Genomic DNA, 27,656 nt, shown 5'->3' with positions numbered 1-27,656 from the left:
TGTGTGTGTGTGTGTGTATACATATATATATATATTTAAACACATATACACACACACACAAACACACACAGGGAGTGATGGGGCCTCATCTCCACAGTCATGGTGCAGGTTCGGCACTTCACAGTGTGAATGGCTCTCATTAATACTGCATGGCGGTTTTCACACAGATCTCGCCCCTGCTTGCTTCACCGCCATCTCTTACTCTCCCCCATTACTAATGACCTAGTTTCACTGTCAGTCTGCAGAGATTCAGAATACATAAGGGGGAAAAAAAAGTGGCGATGGAAAGAAAAGGCGATAAAAGGAACTGCCATTGCTAATGCGAAAGACAGAAAAGGAACCTGCTCCGCTGCAACGGTGTGCCTACATCAAGGCTGGCTGTTGTCACATCAGATCCGTGTTACAACACACCAGAAGGAGGAGGCTTTTTGTGTGGCCTGATATTGTCTGTGACAAACGCCAAAGCCAGTATTCGACAAGGGAAATTTTCCTAATTGAAATTCTGTGAAGACTCACCACCACAAGAAATTATTCACTGAAAATAAAGGGAGAATAAATCTTTAGAGGGCTAAATCTACCATGGGAGAAAAAAGGGACAGATTCAGGGGAGGGAATATCAGTATGCAAGTCAGATTATTTTCCCCCCTCAGAATCTTTCATAAAAGACTACAGGGAGCCACATTGGCTATGATAGTTCTGGCAATTTTTTGTGGCCTCTTATCTATACAAAGGAACCCTAATGCATGTTGACAGGCCGTTTGATGTGAGGGTTATGTTTAATTGAGGATCTGGCTCACCATTCCCCCCTTCTTCCAGGAACTGGAGACTGGAGGGTGGGGGGTGGGCTGAAGGGACATGGGGCACCGCTGGTTGGATTTAGGTATCCAGCTTAGAGCTGCTGGAAAACATACTTCTGGCTATCCCTATTTAGATTATGGCAAACATCTGATAGTGGAAATAACTACACTATCACCCTATTTTGTCCTCTTAGTTTGTACTCCACAAAAAGATAACTGGGTTGTGAAAAATAAAACGGGGAAAAAAAACCCCCAGCTACAAGTATAAAATCTGTGAGAGATGCATTTCTGGTGGACCAGTGTCAAGAACTCTCCACCTCCAAAAGAGGGAGTAGAGAGACAAGCTTATTGGATATTCATTCCAAATCAAGTGCCAGGCAGAGTTTAACTGGAGAGCAACTGTGGACTCAAAGCAAGAGAGACATGAAAAGGTGGGGGGGGGGGGGGGCTTGCCCATGGCAGTTCAGTCGCTCAGTGCACCTTTGGGGATCGGTGGTGCTGATTGGGGGAGGTGGGTGGGTGGCGGGGGTGGTGGCAATGTCTGAAGAGCACCGGCGGTGACACGTTTGATCATGTCTCTGCATTTCTCACTTCAGACAAATGGGAGAGCCAAGACTCCAAGCAGGCAGAGAGACCTACCAGCTACACCACACATGAAGCATGACAAAAATCACAGGTATACCAATATGTCTGCCTTAGATGCACACTAGGTGCTAAGTGGTCCAGCATGGATAACAGGGGGGAGGTCGAAGCGAATGGCCTTGCTCTTATCTGCTAGAAGGTGTCTTCTTGTCATTACCTGGTTCCAAAAGACAAAGGCAAGAGGATATGACAAAGAGCCATTAATATTTCAGCATATTTTCAGATTAAAAATTTTTTGTTTAGCCTGCTGGGGAAAAAAAGGCAGATATCATCCGCATTCATCTTCTGTACTGCTTAGAGCAATGAAGCATTTATGATCTTGTGTTATCTTTTGGCATTCAAAACCTGCCCATATTTAATACTGTCCTTGACTTAGGACCCTGAATGTTTGAAGGTTGTAATTTGTGTTTTCACAACTTGATAAATTCTTTTATCTTGTCCCATTTTCTCAAGAAAAGCTTGCATGAAACCTAAAGCGACACTTGCAATCCTACAGGGAGAAACTTTGTAGGAAGAACAAACAACGTCCCTGCGAGACAGGCTGATCAGCAATGTTCCTCTCTTGTCATACCATGTTTGGAAGCCACTTTAAAAAGAACCCCAGAGAGACAGAGAGAGGTTTTCTTTTGTCATTTTCACCCATTCAACTTCAGGTAGGGAGGGACACAAAAATATATTTGTGGATCACTATTTTGGGAACTGGTTCTAAAGAAGAGAACATAGCAGCAGAAAAACAACTAAACTGGAGACTGTAGGACTTGAGTTCTCGGTGAAATTATGGTGTACAATGGGGGACATGGAAAATATCCTGATTATCATGGGGAATTTTACGCAATATCAATATATATCATATCATCTGCAATGAAGGTTAATCTCATCTAAGTGTTTAGTAGTGCAAAGTAGAACATCAAAACTACTTTTTGAATATTACAGCCCTCACATTGTGAGAAAATGTTGGTAATAGATTCTTGTCATCTTTAGACAACAAAATTGTCTCATCATGATATGACAATATCCAAGTTTAATCCTGATAAAATACCACTGATAGATGATAAATGTTAATATTTAATTATTGTCCAGTTTTATAATGATCAATACTGTACATGCACAATAATGAAATAGGGAATATAATAAGATTGTTCTAAGTCACATTTCAACTTTCCTGATAAAGCTCCACTTTATTGGTTGCTATTGGATGCAAACTCATGTGGCAACCAGGGACCTTGTTAGTGTTCTGTCCTGACTTTTCTCATTATAATTCTATATATCTATGCACGCAATACTCAACAAAACTTTAAACAGTAAATGTCTGCTGGTAATTGCTGCATACAATCTTTAATACCATACACACCTTTGAGGGTGTCCTTTATCATGATTAAGGGACCTTCATTGCATCATGGTTTAACCATTATCACCCAAAAGAACACAAACCCGGGTATAACTTGAATATTAAAATATTTTGGTCAAAAACCCATTCAGGTGGGTTAAAATATGTCATATTTTACCCATTAATAAGGTAAGAGCACTTGTTTAACAAGACTGGGTCAAAACCTAGTATATGACTGGACCATGTATGGTCAATATTCAAAATTGTGGCTAATTTTTTAAAAGGGATAGTCAGTAGTAGAGTCTATAATGTGAATTCCTGGATATTAAAAGTCCATGTCAAGGTCCGATTCACAAAAGATATTGCGCTAATTATATTATAGTGCAAACACACCCATAAAGTTCTGCAGCTGAGTGCAATGTGCCCTTGTTTTGCGTCTGATTTCAATTATCCATGTGGCAAAGTATAAATGGTGGTTTTGTGCTAAGAACACAGTAGGCAGGTTCGATGTCATCCTTGATGTCATCAAGTATATCAAGAATTGTTTGACCTGGCAACCTGTATCTGTGATTGATTTCAGTCTCAGTTAAATCAAAAAGTGATATTCTCCTGCAAAATGTCTGCTGACGAGCACGCCTGGCTACAATCATTGTTGCCATGATCATTGGAAAGTCTGGGTGTCAGTTACCACCAGTTCTCTGAAGATACTAATAATTTTCACTCTAACTGCGTGTGGCTATTGGCACTGGTGTTTTGCAATGAGGCTCATTTGCATAGAAAGGGACCAGTTTTGCACACGCAAATAGCACCGGAGCATCTAGACGCTATTTGTTTTGCAGCGCAGTTAGGGGTGCACTTCACCCTTTGCGGGTGCTTTGGAAAATACAGGGTTTCTTTTTGTCTTATTTGTGCAGGTTTAGTGGCTACAAAAGTCACGCAATCCTTTTGTGAATTCGCCAGTGAGTATTTTGTCAGTGATTGTTATTTGGGGTGCTTTAACTGTGCGTGCTCCCTAACGCCTCGGCGCTTGGTCGACCAGTCATCTAACTTCAGTGATGTTAATGATCACATGATCCAGCAGCCCAATCGTGTCAGACATGATCACTCAGGTCAGTGACATTCGTGTTTGTACAGCTGGCCCGGTACAGCCAAAACGGGTAGCCTAAAGAGGACAGTTAAAGAAAAAAAAACAACAAACAACAAAAAAACGCTAATTTCAAACTAACAACCACTTCACCATTTCTTAATCCATCTTGCAAAAGTTGTGGTCCGTGGCTACATCTCCTTGCCACACAAAGCCTAGGTCAACGAACAAGGAAGGTCTGCGGGATAGATATGAATTTCTCTGAAACAGGAACAGTTGTTTCCCCGAATGGTGCTTACTGATAGGAACTGTCTAGGAGGAGATTCAAAACCAAAAACTCTTCTATTAATAGACACCAACTATTTTTCCACACGTGTGCTACTTCAGCAAAACAAGGTCCATCTAGGCCATCACTTATTAGGTTGGACGTTAGCTACATTTTACACAATATCTGTATGATCTAATTACAAAAGCTGTGATTAAAGAGCAGTATGTCTGTGAAGTGCACCTGATTATTGTTCATAACAATAGGATTATCAACCTTGCATATATACTGCATTACTAAAAAAATAAACAAAAACCCCAAAACCGGACATCTGAATGTTCTTTTTAAGCTGAATATTAAAATTTAAGATTCACATTCTAGAAAACGAAACAAATTCTGAGCTTAACCTTCACCAACCATATATCTTAAATATGCATGCAAAAATGTTCTAGAGCTATGCTTGATTATCTATATTTTGAGTGATGACTATGATGATTCCATCTTACAATATATATTCTGCATTTTGGAATGAAACCCTTCTATGGATTGCCTGGTCAAGGTTATTCAAGCTTTAAATTTGATGTATGTCTTTGTAACATGCCGAGTCAGTTTTAACAAGCATCTTGTCAAAAGCCTTTGTGTACGCCTGATGTAAGGTTTTAGAGGTGGGCAAGCTCGACACTAATCCCTCGGGGATACTTGGACAGGCTCAGACGTACGCAGCTAATATTCACAACATAATCAAAGCCTTTCTTTAGTGCTGATCTGGGCCTAATCCCACCCTCTCTGCCTGCGTTGGACCCTTGTCAGCGTTGTGATGTTGGGCTGTGCTGGGGCATTGAGGAGGAGCCCGCAAGCTGTCTGAGCCCTGCTGGGCAGCTTGGTTAAATCTCAGCATCACTGATATTTAACTGGGGAAGCTTACAAACACCAGGGCCATCTCTGATATGAGCACATCAGTTCGAATTTGTGACCACTCTGGCTTATTGGGTGTAACACTGTTGTGTGTTATTTTTTTTATTCTATTTTTTACCTCTGAAGCACATCTGCATTGTAATGAGGATGGACTGTTCTTTCAATAACTTTCAGGATGTTGTTGAAGCAAATATTCTGAGATAAGTAGCATGTGGAAGACATCTAAATTTGGCAACTAAAAAGGTAAAGGAAGACTAGAAGTTTGACTAAGTTTTGCGGTGATATGCTTCAGCGAATTTTATTATGTCTGATCCCAGCATCTACTGCAACTACTACAGCTACTACTGCACTTACTACAGCTTCTGCAAATTAGATCCAGCCAGTTTTGTAGGAATTGATTTGTGGCGTGACAGAAACACTGCCACAGGGGAGTAACATTTCCTAAGAGATATCTCACATTCAGTAATGCCTCTTTTACATCCACAGACAGGCCTATTCATGCAATGATTCTGCATTTTGTGACTTATTTGTTTGCATTTGAAATAATTAGTGTGCTGTTTAATTTATGAGAAAGGAAAAACAAGAACTAGAGAAAGGCATGTCAGCTTGAAGCGTTCCTATCCCAACACTCCACCCTGGGCCACGTGGTCCAATAAATGTCTGCTGCCAGGGATTATAGTATGCAATGTGATAGGCCCTCACATTTGACAGGGGTCAAGAAGGCTACAGACCACCACAGAGCACCGGCCCAGTGGCACACTGCCTAGTCCACGAATTGAGCCAATCGTTCACTAAGGAATCAGCTGCTCACAAACTGTGATTGATGAGCAAATTGCTTCGGCAGGCATAAAGAAAGGGGATGCAGCAATTGGGTTTGACTCACAAACTGGCCCTGCATGGAATTTGGCCGTACACAAATGCCGCTAAAGGCCTGAACTTTACAGGACCTTGAGTGGTCAGAAGCCCAGAGTGGCAGGAAAAGTTGAGGGGAAAAAATGGCTTGCTTTCAGCTGTTAAGAGGTTCAACGTCCCAAGCCCAATGTGTGAGAAACTGAAGTAGGCTACATGCCTGGTGTTTTCTGCCAGCTCGGTTGGCCAATAACTAGGTCTGTTTCTAGGGAGCAGCTGTGACAGAGTGGGTCCATAAACACAAAACGCACACGCAAAGACAGACAGCATGAGAGAGAACGACAGAGAACATGAGAGAATGGCACGAGAGGGAGACAGAGAGAGAGAGAGACAGAGAGCAAGACGCAGGAGCTTAGGACAGAAATTGATGGGTAACCATCTTATGAAAACTTTTCAAATGAGTGGGAGTCATATTTAAAGTTAAGAGCAGCAATACTACCAGCCTTAACTTTTGGCAATGATATATAATCATTTCAAAACCCTTGAGGCTGGGGATGGATCCATCTGAAAAAAAAGAAAGAAAAGACAAAAAACTACAACAACAAAAACTTTCTGGCTCTCTCTCGGTCTCTCTGGGTCAGGGCTGAAAAGGGGTACTGAAATAGTGACAGCCAGGCAAGCAGACATTAGAGGCCAAAAAGGCTCTAGCTTTGCCCTACTACTGCATGTCTGCATGCTGTCTTTTTGAGAAGCTATCTTGTCACATGTACAGTGCCCACAACAATGGCCACAGTATCTGGGGACAATGGTGATGTAGTGGATTGTGAAACTATGACTGATAAGTAGGTCATGTCTTGTTGTCACCACGTGAGGCATGAATTCATACAATCATGTTAAATTATATAGGCTTCATCCATAGCCTTGGTTTCTGGCTATGTTAAATTGATCCTCAACTCATCCTGTGCCAATATCAGTTGAAGGCAGGAATCTGAAAGGCTAAGTTACAGTTAGAAGCACCTGACATTATACATTTTTGATACCTCAAGTTATGCTGTTGATTAGCTACAGTTGGTACCCAAGTAGCATACAGACAGTTTCTATTCACAATGAGGCTACTACAAGGCAAAATAAAGTGAAAACATTTGTATATGCTGTTATCTAGATTGACAGATCAATTGTACTGCTGCACACCTTAAATGACAGTTGTGAATTCTTCATATATTTTATAATTCCATTATAATTCTGTTACCCTCTTTATAATTGTTGTATTCTGTAAACTGTGTAAACACAATATCCATTGTACATTGTCCGTCTTGGGAGAGAGATCCCTCCTTTGTTGCTCTCCCTGAGGTTTCTTCTTATTTTTTTCTCTCCATTAAAGGTTTTTTTTAGGGAGTTGTTCCTTATCTGATGCGAGGGTCTAAGGACAGGATGTTGTATTGCTGTAAAGCCCTTTGAGTCAAATTTGTAATTGGTGATATTGGGCTATTCAAATAACATTGACTTGACTTGAATACATATTTTCAGATACATCTTACATTTTTATATCATTGCATCTTGAAAATATAACACTTTTACAATTGGACCCATTCCAGACAACCAGATTAAGATCATCTTTCCACTGCCCTTGATTTCACCTGCTTACATTTTCATAGACTGGCCTATACAACACTTAATTGAATTAGGTCTATGATCTCACTATCTCTCTCTGCATCACATGGGCTCTCTAAGGAATTAAAACAGAAGCAGCTGTCTTAAGCTAGTCCCTTGGGTAGAAGGATGAATTTCAAAAGAGCCAGTGCCAAGGCAAAGCATAAAATTTTAGCAAACAGAATCTGTTAGCAAACTGACAAGTGTTCAGTGTAGCAGGGACAATATGTCACAGGCTCAGTACATCACTAATTGAGCAAAAATGTACAGCAAACCATAGAAGAGAGGGGAAAAAAGCACGTAAGCTATACATTCTAGCCCAAGTAAGGTAAATTTGAACAATAACAAAAACCGTATGAGCAGAGGTGTAAAAACCAGGTCCAGAAAGTAAATGTCCAAACCGTGTATTTGCTCCAACCATGTTAATAAACCAGCTGATTTCATTAACTAGTTTTCCCTACCTAGTTGAGGAGTGCTGTTGACTAGAATCTGCTGGTGTAGTGCATGAGTGGAGTAAATACATGGTTTGGACATTTACTTTCTGGACCTGGTTTTTACACCTCTGCATATGAGCCGTTAACTGAGAAAAGAAAGGAGTCAATGACAATTTCCTTTTTATTCTGTAAGACTATGTGTTATCCCAGGACTTTGGACTGCCAAAGTCAGGGATGAATGTCAGCACTTATGCTGGATAGGATCACAATATCAGGTCACAATGGGCTACTATGTGGCCTAGGCAAAGCTGAAGGGTTGACAAGTGCTGATGCCAAACATGGGGCAGGAGGTTGAGAGATGAACCAGCCCAACCCGCTTCTAGTCAGCCTGGTTGCGGGCAGCTGATGAGGTCCCCCTCGGGGCCTGAGAGGTTTCGGCAGAAAATTGACAAGCACCTGCCCTGACTGTGAAGAGGCAGGAGGAGGAGGAGGAGGAGGAGGAGGGGGTGGGGGGGGGCAGTGGTCCTAATCTCATTCCACAATCCAGCCAGCCAGGGGAATGTGCAAACTGAAGCAGCCTCAACATACGGTGGTACATAACCCGAGTCTGCTAGATGCCAGCAGGATTCTGAGCTTATGCCAGCCCTAGACACCCACTCCCATGCACTCGTTCATTCAGGCAGTGTGCCAGCTTCAAGGCTCAATGTGTTGTCAGCTATCTGACAGTTGGGAAAAGCAGACATTGTGAGGCACAATGCATTCATTGGTGGGTTAAGGGACAAAAATAGAAAGCGGTACACTGACATTGAGGTGGTAGTTGTGTGAAAGGTTCAGGAGGCTGACAACTTACAAATGGAAAATTAAATTTAAAAGGTATGCTATTTTACACACGGCAAACTTTGCTTTTGAAAGTGATGAGTTGACATACGATTAAGCATTAAGTCAATTTTCTCCCGTGTATATGACTACTTACGACATACAGAAACTTCAAGACCAAGTTTTCATGAATACTAGGGGTTTAGATTAAAATACAGAAAACTTTTGAACTCTTCATCTTTAAAATGAAATTCACGACTGCGGTAATTGTTCCCGATACTGTTCAGATATAATCTGAAACTCTAGCTAAACTCTCATCTGGTGTTACCTGCCTTCGAAATTTAGGACTTTTCATCGTTTCTTTCCATAAACGCCTCGAAATGAAACAACAAACAAACAAAAGACAGCTTGAATACCACAAGTTGGAAAATAAAAAACCGCAATTTGTCCTAGAGATGAATACACCAGACAATGCCAAGGCAGCGCGTCGCACCAGGCTCATGTTATCATACTGCAGGACGCAAACTGTTACAGCAGAGCAGACGACTTGCTAACCAACAAGCAATCGTCCACAGCCTTTTTTTGAGATCTCCTCCAGCCGGCAATGGCACCGCTGAAAGCGAACAACAGCTCGCATTCATATTAACACGCACAAATACTGCATTTAGTCAAGGCTGGAGCCGCGCTACCCTTCATCAAGCTAGCAATGCTAAAAGCGGCTAAGCTAGCTCGCTAGCAACCCCGAGACAAAAGCCTGAATGAAGTTCCATTGGGGTGCATTTCCATCCAGGTACCGCGGCTCGAACGCAAGTGTTAAACGCCAGCGTTCAAACAACCGTATCGTTTATATATATATAATAAAACACCCCAATAGTGAATATTTCGTTGGGAAAACGACACGCGTGAGCTTACCCCTCCTGGTCCAGCTTTTCTTTCTTCTGTGTTTCTTTTTTTTTTTTTTTTTTTGAATGGTGTGTTGTTTTAGGAGGGCGTCCTGTTCCGGGGTCACATCCCTCCAGTCGGCAGAGCTCTGAGCGGTGTGACTCACACCGAGACTCCCGCTTGTCACTCCGCTCCTCGCCGCTGGAGGTGCCGTCCGCACGCATAACATGTGGGCCCGTACGGAGCTCTCGTTAGTCATTCGCAGATTTGTTACTGAATATATGTGTCGAAAGTCCTAATTCTGTTCTTCGCACCGATTTTTTTGGTTGTAAACTAGAGATTTACTAATTAGGGCTGCGCTGTTCGATGGCAGCCATGAGACAAACGTCACAGCAGCCAGCCAATCAAAAACCGTTCATACATGTCAGTAGGGAAGTGCACACCTGCGTCGTGAGCCGATGCCCACATCAATATCATCATCATCATCATCATCATCATCATCTAATCAAAGGGATGCAGTTTATCGCGGGAGACGCACCAACGACAAATAGTCCCCCGTTTGCAAATACCAATGCTTAATCAGATAAGCAAATGTTGGATGTTATTGTTGTTTAATTTAGCTCTATCTGTGTTAATGCTTTCAGACGACTACACCTGGTGTGTGTAAGGTTTAGTAATAGGTTTGGATAATAACCAGTAGGATTGACGCAAAACCAGTTTTATTCAGTGTCGGGTAAATTCAGATTTAGTAAATGCTTACATGATGCATAGACTTAGTAGGACGTAAACATAGTTGCTGCAACGGGCCCTTACTGTGAGGTGTATTTGAGCCAATATGTCAATTTCCTCCCCTATAGCATTTGAGTGATTTTTTTTTTATTGATCCCCATAGGGAAAGTATGATCTGCATTTAACCCATCCTACCTGTGTATAGCTAGGAGCAGTGGGCAGCCGCCGTGCAGCACCCGGGGACCAACTCCTGTTCGTCTTGCCATGCCTCGGTCAAGGGCACAGACAGGAGTATTAATCCTAACATGCATGTCTTTCTGTTGGTGGGGGAAGCTGGAGCACCCGGAGAAAACCCACCGCACCCACGGGGAGAACATGCAAACAGAGTTCAACCTGGGGTTCGAACCCAGGACCCTCTTGCTGTAAGGCGACAGCGCTAACCACTGCGCCACCGTGCCGCCAAAAATAAACAGGGGAGAGCGCGAACGCAATCCCCCACTACCAGAAATTATGCAGTCGAGATCACCACATTTGGGGAATTCGATGCAGGCATCGAGTCTAGGAAACTGCATAAGTCTATAGTGACTGTAAGAAGTTAGGCTTTCTGATTGGTCGATCTGACTGTAGGCTACCAATCGGATCGTAGAATTTGACTATAGCCTACCAATCATATTGTAGCAAATTCGGGGGCGGGGGGAGGCAACCGCAGGAACCGCCGCAGCCGGGACGCGAACCTGTATCTCCCGCGACGGGAGCCATCGCTAACCGCTCGACTAAAGGGTCCGACCCGTTAACCAAGGGCTACCGAGCCAGGACGCGAAACCTGGGGCTCACGCACGGCAAGCGACAACTTTAACCAGTCGACTAATGGGTCCGACCCGTTCGCCAAGGGCTAACGTGTCTATTTATTAATGTACATTATACTACATGAGGTAATTGGAAGCGCGTGCGCCCAGAGGCGTGAGGGAGCTGATATACTGAAGCGTTGGGACGCGCTTCCCGAAAGGGGAGGGTAGTGTAACGTACATGAATAGGTAGACACGTTAGCCCTTGGCTAACGGGTCGGACCCTTTAGTCGAGCGGTTAACGTAGTCGCCCGGGGCGCGAACTCGTACCTCCTGCACCCCGGGCGGGGCGGCTCCCTCCATCGGATTCGCTTCCTGAAGGAGAAGGGGAGGGGAGGTGGGTAACGTAACGATCACGGATGAATAGGCCCAGTAGCCCTTGGCTAACGGGTTGGACCGTTTAGAAGAGCGGTTAGCGATGTCTCCCGCGAGATACGGGTTCGCGTCCCGGCTGCGGCGGTTCCTGTGGTTGCCCCCCGAATTCGCTACAATATTGAAGAAACTACCTGTAGGATAACGATCGTAGTCCGAGTCAAGTACACGGTCAAGTATGGGCTCTTACCGGTAGGCAATTCTGCGTAATTTCTACGTTAGCTAACTATCGCTAACGTTGTGAAGTTAGCTGCGCCTCTAACTGTACATGTCATGTACAGCTTGTAACGTTAGCCACATCGTTAACTAACAAGTTCCGATAACTAGAATGCTCAGTCTGTGACCTAGTTAGGATGACAGTAGCTAAGTTAGCTAATCGTGTTTTTTATTGTTTTGCCTTCGAAGTTAACCCATTTACTTTAAATTGAATCGCGTTAAAGTCACGTCAATAAATTCTCCGCATCGAATGAATGACATAATTTTACATCAGAGAATATAGTAACAGTTGTTGGGCCTGACACGAAGCTAGTAACGTTAACTTACTGTATTGAACAATGTTTATGTATGTTAGATGACCAATATTGTATTTTAACTTCTACACCCCCGCCCGACCACTTCGCTCTGCTGCCTCGGGACGCCTGGTTGCCCCGTCGCTCAGAGGCCCTTGCTGTGGATCGACCCGGTCACGGCTCTGTTCTGTCCTGGCCCCACAATGGTGGAATGAACTCCCCACTGATGTCAGGACAGCGGAGTCGCTGCCCATCTTTCTGCGCAGGTTGAAAACTCACCTCTTCAAGAACTACTACCCCGTTACTTGCTCTTAGCACTTATTGTAGGCTATTCACTCATTTAAAAAAATCTCTTTCTTGCGCTTTTACTTAGCACTGGTTTTGCTCTTAGATGCTTGTTTATATGCACTTATGACCTCTGATGACTAGTAGTTCTCCTGATTTCCTACGTTAAATGCACTTATTGTAAGTCGCTTTGGATAAAAGCGTCGGCTAAATGACTGTAATGTAATGTACTCCTTTTCTGTAAGTGATGGTTGTAAAGCGCCTTGAGCTGCTATCCTTTGCATGAAATGTGCTATACAAATAGTTTATTGTTATTATTATTATTATTTCAAATAAAGAGCATTGTTACAAAGAAAGTGTCAGATTAACTGCAATTTGAGTTATTATATTAAAAAGCATTTCATTGTTTAGGCTATGTTACGCTGCTAACCTTAATCATAGATTGGAGTGGAATACAAACATTAAGGAAGCAGTCTCTGAATGCAGTGTTTGCTTAAAGATTCTCATTGGATTTCACTCTGTACAAGTTCATGACCAGAATTTTTTTTTCAGTTTAGCGTAAGATGGCAACACCAGTGATCCGGGTGGTGAACCCAAATGCTCCTGAGAGCCGCCAACAGGCTATATTGGCACAGACGAGAGAGTCCCGCCTCTACAGGGAGAAAAAGAAGACCTTCCCGACACCCCCCCCCCCCCAGCAGCTGCTGGTCCAGTCCATGGCTTTCCCATGCTGAGCGACTCCTCCATGCTGATGACACCCCAGCACCATCACGCCAGCAGTGCCTGGGGAAGTTGGTGCGTCCATTGGCCAGTACCAGCATGCCTCATTCCACTGGCTTGTTGAGAATGATGTGGGCTACAAGAAGTAGTAAGTACATGTATTTGATTTAGAGTTGTATTTATTTAAGCTTTACTGTCATTCCAATGAGATGCTGATAGAAAATTATAGATATGTTTATACAAGGATATGCATGTCAGTTATCATTTATCAACAACTTTCTGATAACAGTGTACTATAATTGCAGTGTTCTTGACAAGCACAGGGCAGAGGATGCGATCTCAGGTAGAAATATAAACCTCAAGTGGATAAAGGACTATCTGGCAGAGTATGCAGAGTTTTCCACAGGTGGCCATTCTATTAGAGGCCAACATCGATAGGTGCATCTACAGCCAGAAAGGGTTTGAGAACACCACCTTCCTGGAGATGTGGGAGCTGTACCGACAGTACTCCGCCCAGAAGGCCAGGCCAGATGATTTTAGCAGGGAGAGGAAGGCAACCATCTCTCAGGCTTATAGCTCCGTACAGAGGTGGTTTCATACCCCTTTGACCCACATCACATTAGTATAGATGAAGAGATTTAGGAAGTACATTTATGATAAGAAGGACCAAGTAAGTTGTCTGAATCACACGTAACAGAATTGCAGAGTGATGTGAGGTTTAATGTACTATATGTCAGACCGGCTAGGTGTGGAGAATGTATTGTAAGTCCAGACGTTCAAACTGTTTTTGTTATCTAGGAATTAAGCTCCTCCCAGGCAGATCCCACATGGCAGGATGATTCAGCTATGCTGGCTGTGGTCGTCCAGTCTGAGGAAAGTAAATGCAGACAGTAGGATACATAATAATAACTAAATAGGGGTCCGCGGTGGTGTAGCGGTCTAAGCATCGGCTTTGTGTCGATGCAGTTGCCCACTGGGGACCGGGGTTCGCGCCCTGGTCTCCTCAGATCCGACTATGGCCAGACTCGATGACGCAGCAATGAATGCGTTTCTGTGTGTATCAGAAAAAGCAGTGGTTCGGCCTGGATTCACCTTGTCACGAAAGTGGTGAGACGTCTCCTTCGAGACTGCCAGCCGGAGAGATGCAGTTGGCGAACACATGCAGTACGAGGGTGGGTGTTTGAACTAAAATAGGGATCAATTGGTCGCTAAATTGGGAGAAAAAGGGACAATCAGAAATACATTTAAAAAAAATAAATATTCATCTCACAGTTGATGCATATCAAAACTAAACTTTTTTTGTAATTGGAAAGGGCTGGTGATGCCGAACGAGTCCCCCGCGCCAGACTGCCAGGTCTCAGCCCTCCCCTGTTCCATCAACTGCCAGGCCACAGGTGTCTCTTAAGTCCCAGTCCCAGGGTTCCTGGCCCACAGACAATACCAAGCACCCAGAGATCGCTGTCCGGCCAAAACCGCCTGTGACCGCTGTCGGGCCAAAACCGCCTGAGGCCACTAGCCAGCCCACAGAGTCCCCGTCCACAACCCAGGGTCATGATTATCCCATGGAATCACCTCTGAGTGACTCCCCTGTAAGTGATATTCACATCAATGTAAAAGAGAACAATTTGTTTTACATGTTTTTTAAATTGGTGTTATGTTTTAACATTACTTTGTCCACAATAATAACCAAATGTTTTGTACGTGTTATGTGTGTTGCAGGTGGAGCTAGAGAGTTGGGTGCGTCTGTGGGAAAACCTCAATGTCAATAGTCCCAAACGGCCCATGTCAAATCTTTTTGTAATACACGTGTGAATAAGTGAATCGTTGTAAATCACATTTTGGTGGCCTTACACATACGAAATAGGTAGCGATTGTACACAAAACGGCTTGTGTTCTATTGTAACAGGTGTTTGAAATTCAGATTTGACCACAAATGTAAAGTGCTTTGAGTGGCTGTTGCAGCTATAAAAGCGCTATATAAAATGCAACTTGATTGATTGATGGTATCCCATCTGCTGACATTTCCTGGCTCAAAGAGGACACCCAAAGAGGGCTGTTCACCCCCGTTCAAATCTACAGGGACAACTCTGCCCATAATGTCCACTCCTACCATTAGCGTATCGCTCAGTACTGGCAGTCCAATTCTGGGCGAGAGCTACGCAATACAAGCGTGAGCTGAAGGAACACCCCTCAAAAGTTGGAGCCAAACTGTCACGGGTGCATAAGTTGTCTCTTCATTCTGTGGCCGTACCGAAGTGCACTTTACCTGTATATTGATTGGATAATCACAGATGACTTGATTCTGACACACATCTATCTGTATGACGGTGCCACAACATCAACGGCGACTCCGTATTACTGTCCATGTAAATACCGAATTACTTGCTTCCGTGTATTTATTTACATTTCCCATCATGCAATGCTGTACTGAATGAGATGACTTATCCAGAGAGGGGTTCTGTCTGTGTCAAGTAAAACCCTAGCTGCACACTACAGTCAGGGGTATTTGCATGTGTGTATTTGTGTGTGTCATACGGTGAGACAAATAAAGTACCTGTACCTGTTCTGTCCTTCTTAAAAGTAGTTTAATATTTCTGAGGCTGAGTAAAGCTACTTTAATGTTTCTATTGCTCTATGTGCAAAATTATCTGATATTGTGGAGGATGAAAGAAAGGAGACGAGACCACTTCTCCTTTTGACCACACAGCCGTGGGGTCATTTATTTCCTCCAACAAACTCTAAGTCCACAGTTCATTATACTAAAAACCTCAGCCCGTGTCTACCCACAATACTCCTTGCTAACCCCCGCCCACTGTCTTAAAGGGACCGTCTCTGGCCCGCATGGTGAATATCTAACCGGCAAGTAGGTCACTACACACACACCCCCAGAATTCCCCATGACAAAAAAACAAAATAAAAAAAAATCAACGTGGCGTGGGAAGAATAATGCGGCCAAAATAGCTCCTCTTGACAGGTGTAGGGGCAGGGGGTCGTCCACGCCGAGGGGGCTGGGCTAGTTGAACCAGCCTGTCCAAGTCCAGATGAGCCGGCTTGAGGCGGTCCACCAAAACCCACTCCTGCTTACCACCGACATCCAAAACAAAGTTCTTAGCCCCCGCCGCCAGGACACAGAAGGGGCCATCGTAGGGGGGCCGCAGGGGGGTATGGTGGGCATCATGCCAGATGAAGACGTACCCGGCCGACTGCAGGTCCTTGGGGATGTAAGACTGAGGGAGGCTGTGCTGTGAAGTTGGGACTGGAGTGAAAACGCCGGCAGCGTCCTGGAACACAGCAGCAGACCAGGGTGCCGTGCCGTCTGGGAGAAATTCCCTCGGGACCCGCAGTGGCTGGCAGTAAATCAGCTTGGCCGACGAGGACTGGAGGTCTTTCTTAGGGGCGGTCCGCAGGCCAAGCATGACCCATGGGAGCCAGTCGACCCAGCTACTGTTTGTGAGGCTGGCCGGAAGAGCGGCCTTCATAGAACGATGAAACCGCTCACATAAACCTTTGCCCTGCAGGTTGTACGCTGTGGTGCGGCGCAGCTTCACCCCTAGGCTTTCAGCAACTGCAGTCCAGAGCTCAGATGTGAACTGCGGGACCCGGCCAGAAGTGAGGTCAGATGGCGTGCCAAACCGGGCTACCCAGGACCCGATGAACGCCCAGGCCACCTCAGCAGACGTGGTGGTTGACAACGGAATAGCCTCTGGCCACCCTAGTGGTCCTGTCCATCATGGTAAGGAGATGAGTGAAACCACGGGAGGAGGGAAGTGGTCCTACTAGGTCCACATTGACATGGTCGAAACGCCTCCTAGGCACTGGGAACAGCGCCAGGGGTGCCTTGGTGAACCTTGGAGTGCTGACACACCATGCAGGTGCCTGCCCAGTCCTTGACGTCCTTCCTGAGGCCATGCCACACCAACTTGGCCCCCACCAACTTTGTTGACGCCTTCACGCCTGGGTGTGAAAGGCCATGGATGGCGTCAAAAACCCGTCGCCGACAGCCTGTGGACAACATGGACCGGGGCTGACCCGTGGAGATGTCACAGAGAAGTGTGGCCCCTGCGTTGTCGAACACCACATCCTTCAACTGCAGCCCGGTGTCAGCAGTCCGGTAGGCCTGCACTTCTGTGTGAGCAGCCATGGCTGGGTAGTTGAGTCCCAAGTGGACGGCCCCCAACATCGCCCGGGAGAGGCAGTCGGTGACAAAGTTGTCCTTGCTGGCAATGCGCCGGATGTCAGTGGTGAACTCTTGAGACGTAAGAGAGCTGACGCTGCTGGCACCCAGGCCATGGCTTGGTGGCTTTTGCCATGGCGAATGTCGGCGGCTTGTGGTCCACAAACACAGAGAACCGGCGGCCTTCCAGCAGGAACCGGAAGCGGCGGATGGCGAGAAACAGGCCAAGAAGCTCCTGGTTGAAGGTACTGTAATTCCTCTCATTGCTACGTAGCTGGCGGCTGAAAAAAGCAAGCTGCTGCCAGGCTCCGCCCACCCACTGCTCATACACTTCCCCCACGGTGTAATCTGAGGCATCCGTGGTGAGTGCTACTGGGGCAGTTGGTGATGGGTGCGCCCATAAGGCGGCGTCAGCCAGCGCAGCCTTAGTGTCCTCAAACGCCCGGTTTCTCTCTTCCGACCAGTCCACTGGGCCCTTGGGGTCCTTACCCTTCAGAGTCTCATACAGGGGGCGCATGAGATGAGCCGCCCGGGAATGAACCGGTTGTAAAAGTTCACCATGCCCAGGAACTCCTGCGGGGACTTCACTGTGTTCGGGCATGGGAACCTGGCGACGGCGTCCACCTTGTCGGGGAGGGGGGTTGCTCCGTCCTTTGTAACCCGGTGCCTGAGGAAATCAATGGCTGGCAGGCCCAACTGGCACTTTGCCGGATTGACCATGAGCCTATGCTGGCTGAGCCGTTCGAACAGCTGCCGGAGGTAGACCAGGTGCTCCGGCACGGACGTATTGGCCACGAGAGTGTCGTCCAGATAAACAAACAGCAAGGGCATATGTCGCAGCACAGAGTCCATGAGCCGCTGAAAGGTCTGTGCAGCCCCCTTGAGCCCAAACGGCATCCTCAGGAACTCGAACAGGCCGAACGGCGTAGTTACTGCCGTCTTCGGCACATCCTGCGGGCGGACCGGTACCTGGTGGTATCCGCGCACGAGGTCCACCTTGGAGAAGATGACCGCCCCCGCCAAGTGCACGGAGAAGTCCTGGATGTGCGGGACGGGGTAGCGGTCTGGCGTTGTGGCGTTGCTGAGGCGGCGGTAATCACCACATGGGCGCCAGCCGCCGTTAGCCTTCGTGACCATATACAGGGGGGGGACGCCCATGGACTGTCGGAGCGGCGCACGATGCCGAGGCCCTCCATGTTGGCAAACTCCTCGTTGGCGATGGCGAGCTTGGCTAGGTCCAGGCGCCGTGCACGGGCTTAGACTGGGGGGCCCGTGGTGGTGATGCAGTGTTCCACTCCATGCTTGGTGACTGCTGATGAGAAGATGGGCAAGCAGACACTGAAATTCATCCCCGACGGCAATCATGTTGTACAAGCCGATGGGATCCGCCTCCCCCAGCGTACATGGGTAGGAGCAGAAGGAGACGGCGTCAATCAAGCGGTGGTTTTTAACGTCTACCAACAGTCCATAAGCGCGCAGGAAATATGCACCCAGGAGGGCAATGGACATCTTCGCCATTAGCAAGTCCCAGCCCAACCGCCGACCTCCAAAAACCACCTCCACGTACCTCGTGCCATAGGTGCGTACAGGGGTGCAGTTAGCAGCATCCACAGGGGGGCCGAATCCACCGGCCATCGCGTCCACTGGTGTCGCAGGCAAGATGCTCCGCTGCGCGCTCGAATCAACTAGCAACCGCAGGCCGGAGATGGCGTCCTGAATAAACAGCAGCCTGCCTTCCTGGCCAACGCTCAGGGCTACTACTGAGCGCCGGTATTGTATTTTAAATCACGTCAGGACACAGCGCTGTCGCTCGACACAACCTCTCCGTGGCATTCTTTATTTAGACTGACACAGCATCAAAGGCAGACCCGATCAAACAACCCAGAGCCCGCAGGCATCACCAATCGATCCGAGCACAATAGAACAGCACCAAATCAAATGCAGCACTGTCGATGTGTACAGACATAACATTCCCCCCCCCCCCCGGCAGGATTTCAAACATGAAAGGTTGACACAAAGTCCTCTAGGTGGCCAGGGCGTAAATGTGTGCGAACAGGTCGCGGGGCGGCCTGAGGCTGGGCAGGCCGAGGTGGGGAGGGAGATGGCAGGGGAAGCTGAGGCCCAGAAATGTCTGGGGCCCATGTAGGAGCTGCATGAAGCCCCGGGGCGTCTCGCCATGCTGAGGGAATGGCTATGGTTGTGTCACCAGCTGTGTGTGGCGGAGCTGACACCTTCCGTAGACGACTGGAGTGCCACCGAGTGCCATCGCTGAGGAGGTAAGTGGCTGGGCCCAGCTGACGGGTGACTTGGAGAGGAGAGGACCAGTATGAAGCCATTTTATTGTCCCTGTGGGGCCTGCGGACCCTGACCCAGTCTGACACATTGATGTCTGGCACCCTGGTTCGTTTTGACTGGTCAAACCGTTGCTTCATCCGCGTCTGCTGATGAGTGACTGAGGCTCTGACCCCAGAGGGAGGTGCCTGAGGTGTGGAGGGGCGGAGCCTGTCAAGGGGCATGCACAGTTCCCGGCCTAGCATGAGAGAGGCTGGGGAGACGCCTGTGGTCGAGTGCTGTGTGGCCCGATAGTGCAGCAGAGTGTGACGGATGGCCTGCGTGAAAGAGCACCCTTGGGCCATGTGTGCTCTGAGGCCGTTCTTCAGTGACTGGTGAAAACGTTCAACGCCGCCATTGGCCTGGGGGTGGTAGTACGCAGTGCGTATATGACGGATGCCCTTGCTTTCGAGATAAGCAGTGAACTCAGCAGAGACCAGCTGAGGGCCGTTGTCAGTGGTGATGGCCTTTGGGAGGCCCCAGCGAGAGAAAAGAGAGTCCAGGAAGTCGATGATGATCTGTGAGGTCACAGTGCCGGAAGTGGTGAGTTCAGGCCATTTTGAGTGTAGATCGTAGGCGACCACCATGAAGCGTTGGTGGTGGGGAACTCCATGGATCTCACCACAAATGTCCAACTGCAGGTGTTCCCAGGGCTGAGAGGGCCAGGCGAGAGGTTGCAGGGGTGGGGGAGCCTGGTAGCCAGTCTTGCCACTCACAAGGCAGGCAGAACAGTCCTTCACCAGAGCCTCAATATCTCTGTCTATCCCCGGCCACCACACCAGGTCTCGGCAGCGCTGTTTCAGTTTCACAATGCCCAGGTGGCCTTCATGCGCCGTATTCAAAACACGTGCACGGAGAGCAGCTGGGACCACTGTGCAAAACCCACGTGCCACGCAGGTGTCGTTCCAGCAGGAGAGCTCCTGTCTGACTCGGGCGAACGCAGCCAGCTCCTCTGGGACCTTGTGAGGCCAGCCGTTCTGGATGTAGGTGCGGAGCTGGGAGAGGACAGGGTCCTGTTCGGAGGCTGCCCTCAGCTCCTTCAGAGAGACAGTGGCCTGGACGGGTGTGTGTAGCATTTGGACAATGTCCTTTTCCACACAGTCAGTGTCCGTCTGTGGAGCTGGGGTGGAGACAGAGCGAGAGAGCAGGTCAGCGACAACATTGTCTCTGCCTGGGGTGAACTGCAGGCTGAAGTTGTACTGGCGGAGGCGGTCAGACCAGCGGTGCAGCCTCAGGGGTTTGTGGCCTGTCCCAGATGTGGACAGCAGCGCTGTCAGGGCCCGGTGATCTGTCCTGAGGGTGAAGGAGCGGCCATAAAGGTAGAGGTGCCACCTTTCACAAGCCCAGATACAGGCTAACGCCTCACGCTCACCCACGGAGTACCGCTGCTCAGTCAGGTTGAGGGCACGGGAGGCGAAGGCAATGGGCTTCTCCACACCGTTCTGGGTTTGAGACAGCACAGCCCCTATCGCTGTGGCTGATGCGTCACAGGTCACAAAGGTGGAGCTGGAGATGTCGAAGTGAGCCAACACTGGTGGTGAAGTCAGTTGAGTCTTGAGATCACGCACAGCGTCACTGCATGCCTTTGACCACACCCATGGCTCGTCCTTACGCAGCAGCTGGCGCAGGGGGGCTGTGGTCGCAGAGTACTGGGGAAGAAACCTCAGGTAGTAACTTGTCATACCCAGGAAGGAGGCGACCTGGGCGGCCGAGCTGGGCTCAGGGATGGCCTGAATGGCGTCCACGTTGGATTGTAGTGGAGTTACACCGCTCGCTGACAGCCGGAACCCCACGAAGTCGATGGCTGGCACAGAGAGGACACATTTCTCAGCATTGAGAGTTAGCTTGTGCTTGGACAGGGCTGCGAAGACCATGTTGAGGCGCTTGTCGTGGATTTCACTGGTGGGCCCGTGTACCACTATATCGTCCAGATAAATGGCCATGCCCAGTATGCCAGCCAGCACGGAGACCATGATTTTCTGGAAGCAGCTAGGGGCGGAGCTGAGACCGAAAGGCATCCTGGTGTAGCGAAACACTCCTGCATGTGTCACAAAGGCTGTGAGGTTTCGGCTGCTGGGGTGGAGGGGCACCTGTAAGTACCCCTGTCTGAGGTCGAGCTTGGAGAACACCTCAGAGCCATAGAACTGAGCAGTGAGTTCTTCTGAGGTGGGCAGTGGATACTTATCAGGGACCACTGCCTTATTTACTGCACGTAGATCGACGCAGACACGCAGGCCCCCCGACTTGTTCTTAGCCACCACGAGGTTTGAGACCCAAGGTGACGCGTCCACCGGTTCAATGATGCCAGCTTCCAGCAGTTGTTGCAGCTCGGCGGAGACCCCATCACGGAGAGCCAACGGGATGCGGCGCAGTGGTTGGATGACAGATTTCACAGCAGGGTTGAGGAGAGGTTGATGGGTGAAGGCGGAGAGGCAGCCCAGCCCCATAAACAGCGATGGCCACTTCTGCTGCCAAGGTGTGGCGACAGTCAGGATTGCTGCCCCCCTTGTGTCTAAGAGGGAGAACAGGTCCAGGCCCATCAGGTTGGCCCCACGGCGTGCCACATGAAAAACTGCATTGGGCACCAGCTTGGTTCCATAGCGGACAGTCACTTGGAGAGAGCCAACCAGATCGATTTTGGAGTCACCATACCCACAGAGGACAGCTGAGGGTGCGGACAGTGGCAGTGAACCGAAAAATTGACTGTAGGTATCAACATTCAGGAGAGACAAACTTGCACCGGTGTCCAACAGCAGGGGGATGCACACATCATTAATGTTGACTGTGCATGATTTGAATGACACTGGCCCAGAGCTCACCTTGTGAATGACGGCGGTTGAAGACTGGGGGGTGTGGCCCTCTGACCCAGCCGGGGAAGATCGACAGACGTTGGCAAAGTGATTGTGCTTACCGCAGCTACGGCATGTCTGGCCACGGGCAGGGCAGTTCTGAGCCCTTGAAACATGAGACCGAGACCCACAGTTACCACAGGACTGTTGAGGGCGGGGCCGAGAACGCCGTCGTTGCAGTTGCAAGACGTCCCCAGTGGAGTCGGCGCCCGCCTCGCTCTGGTTGGGTTGCGTCCCGAGGGGCAGCCGTGAGTAGAGGGAGGAGTCGTTGGCAGCTTGACTGGAGGTGGCCACTTGCTGTGTATTTAGCATAGCAGCACACTCAGCTGCTCCCTCAACCTGTAGTGCGATGGTAATTGCTCTGGACAGCAGCAGATCGTCTTTTTCCAGCAGGAGAGTCTCACGCACCTTTGCGTTGTTGGTGTGTTCGATTAGCTGGTCGCGAACCATCTCGTCCTGACGCGCGCCAAACTTGCATGAGCTAGCTAGCCCTCGCAAATTAGCTACGTACTGCCGCACAGACTCACCAGGCAGTTGGTGTCGCTGACGGAATATAAATCGCCGAAGGAGGGCACTCTGTGGAGCAGCGAAATGGGTGCTCATAAGTCCCACAGCTTCGTCAAAGCTTGTGACGTTCCCCAGAGTCCCGAGCACACGATGACCCTCTGCTCCCAAGCAGTATAGCAACAGAGCCGTCTTCCTAGCCTGGCTCACGTCGTCGAGCCCTGAGGCGATGATGTAATTTTCAAAACTATGTAGCCAGCGAGTCCATGCTACCAGAGGCTCGCCAGGTAATGCCAGGAAGGGGGCAGGTGGTGGGAGAGAGATATCAGCCATCCTCGTCGCCAATATTGTATTTTTAAATCACGTCAGGACACAGCGCTGTCGCTCGACACAACCTTTCCGTGGCATTCTTTATTTAGGCTGACACAGCATCAAAGGCAGACCCGATCAAACAACCCAGAGCCCGCAGGCATCACCAATCGATCCCAGCACAATAGAACAGCACCAAATCAAATGCAGCACTGTCGATGTGTGCAGACATAACAGCCGGCCCTGGCTTTTCCCGCCCTGCTGAAAGTGCATGGTGCAGGGCATTGCTTGGCTTTAGTTCCAAACCTAGCATGGTAGAAGCACAGTCCCCCCGAGTCCTGCTGCCGACGAGAAACTGCTGCTGCGGCGACGCCCGCAGCCTCAACCGGCGGTGGTGGAAGAGCATGGGCAGGCAGCAGAGCGGCCGGACACTGATGTCGGCTGGCGAGAAAAATCCCGTCAGCCTCCGCGGCCAACTCCCGAAAGTTGCTGGTCACCATCAGGAGCTGGCCAAGGCAGCACGGACGTGCGAGGGGAGCTGACGGAGGAACAGCTGACCGAAAAGGAAGGCGGGGTCGCACGATCTCAGCATACTCAGCACCTTGTCCATTAGCTCCGGTGGCTTGCCATCTCCCAAGCCTTGCAGCGAAAACAACCAGTCCGCCCGCTCCACCTCTTGCCCCACCTGCAGCAAGTGTCTCTTAATCGTACCGTACTTATCCACGGGCGGCGGGGCTTGCAGCAGGCCCAATATCCGTGACGCCGTAGATGTTCCGAGTGCCGCCACGACGTAGTGGTACTTGGTCTCATCCACGGTGATGTTCCTAATCGCGACCTGAGCTTCGATGTGAGGGAACCATGCTGCCGCAGCCGTCTCCCAGAAGTCCGGCAGTTTGAGCCAGGCGGCGTTCTCCATGGCTCACGTCGGGGTCACCAATGTGAAGGATGAAAGAAAGGGAGACGAGACCACTTCTCCTTTTGACCACACAGCCGTGGGGTCGTTTATTTCCTCCAACTCTAAGCCCACATTTCATTTTAACAAGAACCTCAGCCTCGTGTCTACCCACAATACCCCTCGCTAACCCCCGCCCACTGTATTAAAGGGACCGTCTCTGGCCCGCATGGTGAATATCTAACCTGCAAGAAGGTCACTACAATATTGTTGCACATAGGCACATGTCCTTACCTGCAAGTAATCTGGCACTCTATATCTGTGTCCCTATTTTTTTTATAAACAAATATACCCTCATTGTTGCATTCATTAATTGATATTCCACAACTCACTGTTACTGTAGCACTGACCACTTTATTGAATAACGTGCATGAAATGGGTAACTTAAAAAAAACAAAACAAACCAGCACTACAGTGTAGACAGTAAAGTATTGAACACGATGAAGAACGCAAAGTCATGAAAATGAAAATTATTTACATTTTGTCCAGTGAGATGCTATTATTTATAACATGATTAAGAATTAAATGTCATAAAAATTTAGACTATTTGCAATGTGTAAATACAACCGTATTACAGATGTATTCCAGCTTATTTACCGCTCATGCATATTACAGCTTAACCCAATTTGCCAGCAACAACACAGGTGAAGTGTTCATAACTGGCGAGCACTCTGTTGTCCAGACCTTTTGATGGAGACATAATTTTTACAGGGCAGAAACTCTTTTTTTGTTTGTATTTATTATGTCCCTGCATCGATTCGATCAAGTAATTCCTACACTGTACATAAAGCGAACTTGTAAACAGGGCGTATTTGGTATCTGCATCGACAATAATACGGAGTCGCCGTTGATGTCGTGGCACCGTCATACAGATAGATGTGTGTCAGATTCAAGTCGTCTGTGATTAGCCGATGGCAGGTAAAGTGAACTTAGGTGCATTCGGTACACCCTACCCAAGTCAGGGTCAGCACACCTGGAGTGCAATGGTCAAGCTTCTCCCTGGGTGAATCATCGTCTTGATCATGGTGTCGCTCCTGCCAGTTAATAATGTAAATTTTACACATTGGTATTCCAAAAATATGTTTGGTTGTGTTTGTCAGGAAGAGTGGTACCATATCCAAACATGTTGATTTAGACTTAACCAAGAATGCAGAAAGCCTGCCTCAAAAGGTGGTTGTCACTTTCAAGTTAGCTTATCAAGTCACACACATTCTGCACTAATACACAATGGGTAATTATGAAGAAATGGAAGGCAAAATCTTTTGTGAGTGTGTAGTTCAAGCCTACTAATCTCATTGGTTCTGTTATTCTGAAGAGGTATGACCAGGTCTTGGGCCTGGCTCTGAAAAGCCCAACTTGGTCCTTCTGAAGAAAACTTGCCATGCAAGGTGTGTCATCAGGTGAAGGTGTGTCAACAGTGAATGGGGAAAGGGTAAATAAAGGGAGACTGACAAAAAAAGGAAAGGTCAGCAGCACATAAACATTGACATGATGGTTCATTTGTTTGAGCTGCACAGTGGAATACAGGCAAAGTCTGACTGTTAAAACTTTTGCACTATTTGGCACATTTCAGAATGCTGTTTAAGTGTATTTCAAAGCTGGGAAAATAGCAGTTGACATAATTTTTCAAGACTCTACTCCAGGCCAAGAATCACGAAGAAGTATTATAGCAGATTCAGGGGAGCAGCGCAGGGAACCGTCGCCACAGCCGGGACGCGAACCCGTGGCTCCCAAACCACAAGTGACTACGTTAACCAGTCCAATCCGTTAGCCAAGGGCTAACGTGTCTACTTATCCATGCATGTTACAGTATTTAGCTTAGGCTTTACTCAGATATCCTTGACTGATTTTTGCACACTTATCAGTCACTGCATCATTAAATGGTTTGTGGTACAATATCTCAAATTGCATGCTGTGTTTCATACAACTCTTGCTTGCCCACTAACTTTGATATCTATTAAAATGTGTACAAACAAATATTGTTTCTACTAATTATTGTTCAGAATGCAAAAGTAACCCTTGTTAAAAACATTCACTACGTACTTACATCTCCCACGCAAATGATCCTTGCAGGATTTGAAGCATCTCCATGCAGTGACTTTAGTGTGCCATAAAATAAACACACGTGGCCTTAGTTGTATAGAAAAATTAAATTTTTCACAGAATTAGATATGCAAAACACTGGCAAATGACATCCTAAGCATAAAAGTAAAATTGATGAACAAGTAGGCACATGGAGAGAAAACTGTAACTCATTACAGTGCATAACTAAAATATCAAATTAACACAACACAGCCTCATGTACATACACACACATTCAGACCTCCTGGATTGCCACCTTGCTGTGGTGGAGACTAATGATCCCAAGAGCTATATCGTCCAGAGCTTGGCTCTTGGTAACGTCACCCAAGGCGGATAGGTCAAGGGGGAGGTTCCAGACCTAGCGCGATCCCGCAATGACTTCAATGGCAGAACTGGTGGAAGGTGTCTCCAGGTCACAACGGCAGTAAAGGCGGATGAAGGCTGCAACAGAGGGTGGTCCCCAATTGTCTTGGCTCTCAGTGCCGTTGGACTCTGGCCACCCCCTGCCAAGGACCGTTTGGTGGCTGATGCACCTGCAGCCGCCACACATAAAAAGCTATCACGCGCAGGCGTCCCCCCATTATGCGGCTCCAGGATCAGACTCTACACCCAAGTGAGGACCCAGAAGGAGGACAGTCATACTCGACCCCCAGTGACCAGCGATGATGATGACATTCAGACACACACACATACATACACATTATCACTTGATTCATCATTCCAAACACAACTTATCGAGAATTGCATTTTTAAATAGGCTACATATTCCATAACATGGCATTTTGAAAAATGCCAAAGCAATTACAAAAATTTTAGGCTATGGCTTGAAGATTCCAAGAAGATTCGGTGTCTCTGACTACCAGTCCAGCACTATCTATTTGACTATGACATCTGATGTGTTGGTGAAGATCTCTTGAGCTTATTGTGGTTAACATTTTTTAATCAAACGTTGATTTGTAAGCACAGTTATCTCAGTCCTCAAGACAGGCCTAATTCATTTCCCCAAATGCCCAGTCTGGCCATTAATCTATTTTGAAGTGGTTAGGGCGAAAATAAACCTTTTCGTAGGGCCCGAATTATGCCGTGTAGCATGTCTTATCTCGATTTGGATTTAACTTAAAATCGCTTTTTTTGTCTTGCACGGTCCACAGTATCTCAGGCCCCTCAAGAGTGAACATAGCAGGCAATATTACAAATCAGTTTAAGTGCATTTTCAAAGCATCGGAGTTTATCTTTAGTACCGCAGGTAGTTTCACAATGCCCAGTTACTGTACAAATACTTCATAATAAACTTGTGATATCTTAAATAAAACAAAAAACAACCACATATAAAA

General features: G+C 47.7%; 1 protein-coding gene across 2 annotated transcripts in view; it reads right to left on the bottom strand.

The window, feature by feature from the left end:
• ctnnbip1 (catenin, beta interacting protein 1) overlaps positions 1 to 9,966 on the bottom strand; it is a 39,103-nt gene extending 29,137 nt beyond the window's left edge. The window contains exons 1-2 of one of the 2 annotated variants that reach the window (XM_056274150.1): positions 9,692 to 9,819; positions 1,480 to 1,596 (exon numbers count right to left, since the gene is read on the bottom strand). Coding sequence is in view for 1 of the 2 variants with exons in the window: in XM_056274149.1 (XP_056130124.1) it covers positions 9,692 to 9,885 (194 nt within the window). In the remaining variant the exon portion in view is untranslated. Of the gene's footprint in view, positions 1 to 1,479; positions 1,597 to 9,691 lie in introns of both variants that reach the window. The other variant, XM_056274149.1, reaches the window with a different exon arrangement.
• Positions 9,967 to 27,656: the final 17,690 nt, after the last annotated feature.

The sequence above is a fragment of the Lampris incognitus genome, chromosome 2 (genome assembly GCF_029633865.1).
Source record: "Lampris incognitus isolate fLamInc1 chromosome 2, fLamInc1.hap2, whole genome shotgun sequence".
NCBI classification, from domain to species: domain Eukaryota; kingdom Metazoa; phylum Chordata; class Actinopteri; order Lampriformes; family Lampridae; genus Lampris; species Lampris incognitus.
Note: the sequence above shows the minus strand (reverse complement) of the source record. Positions and strands in the feature narration are given on the sequence as shown.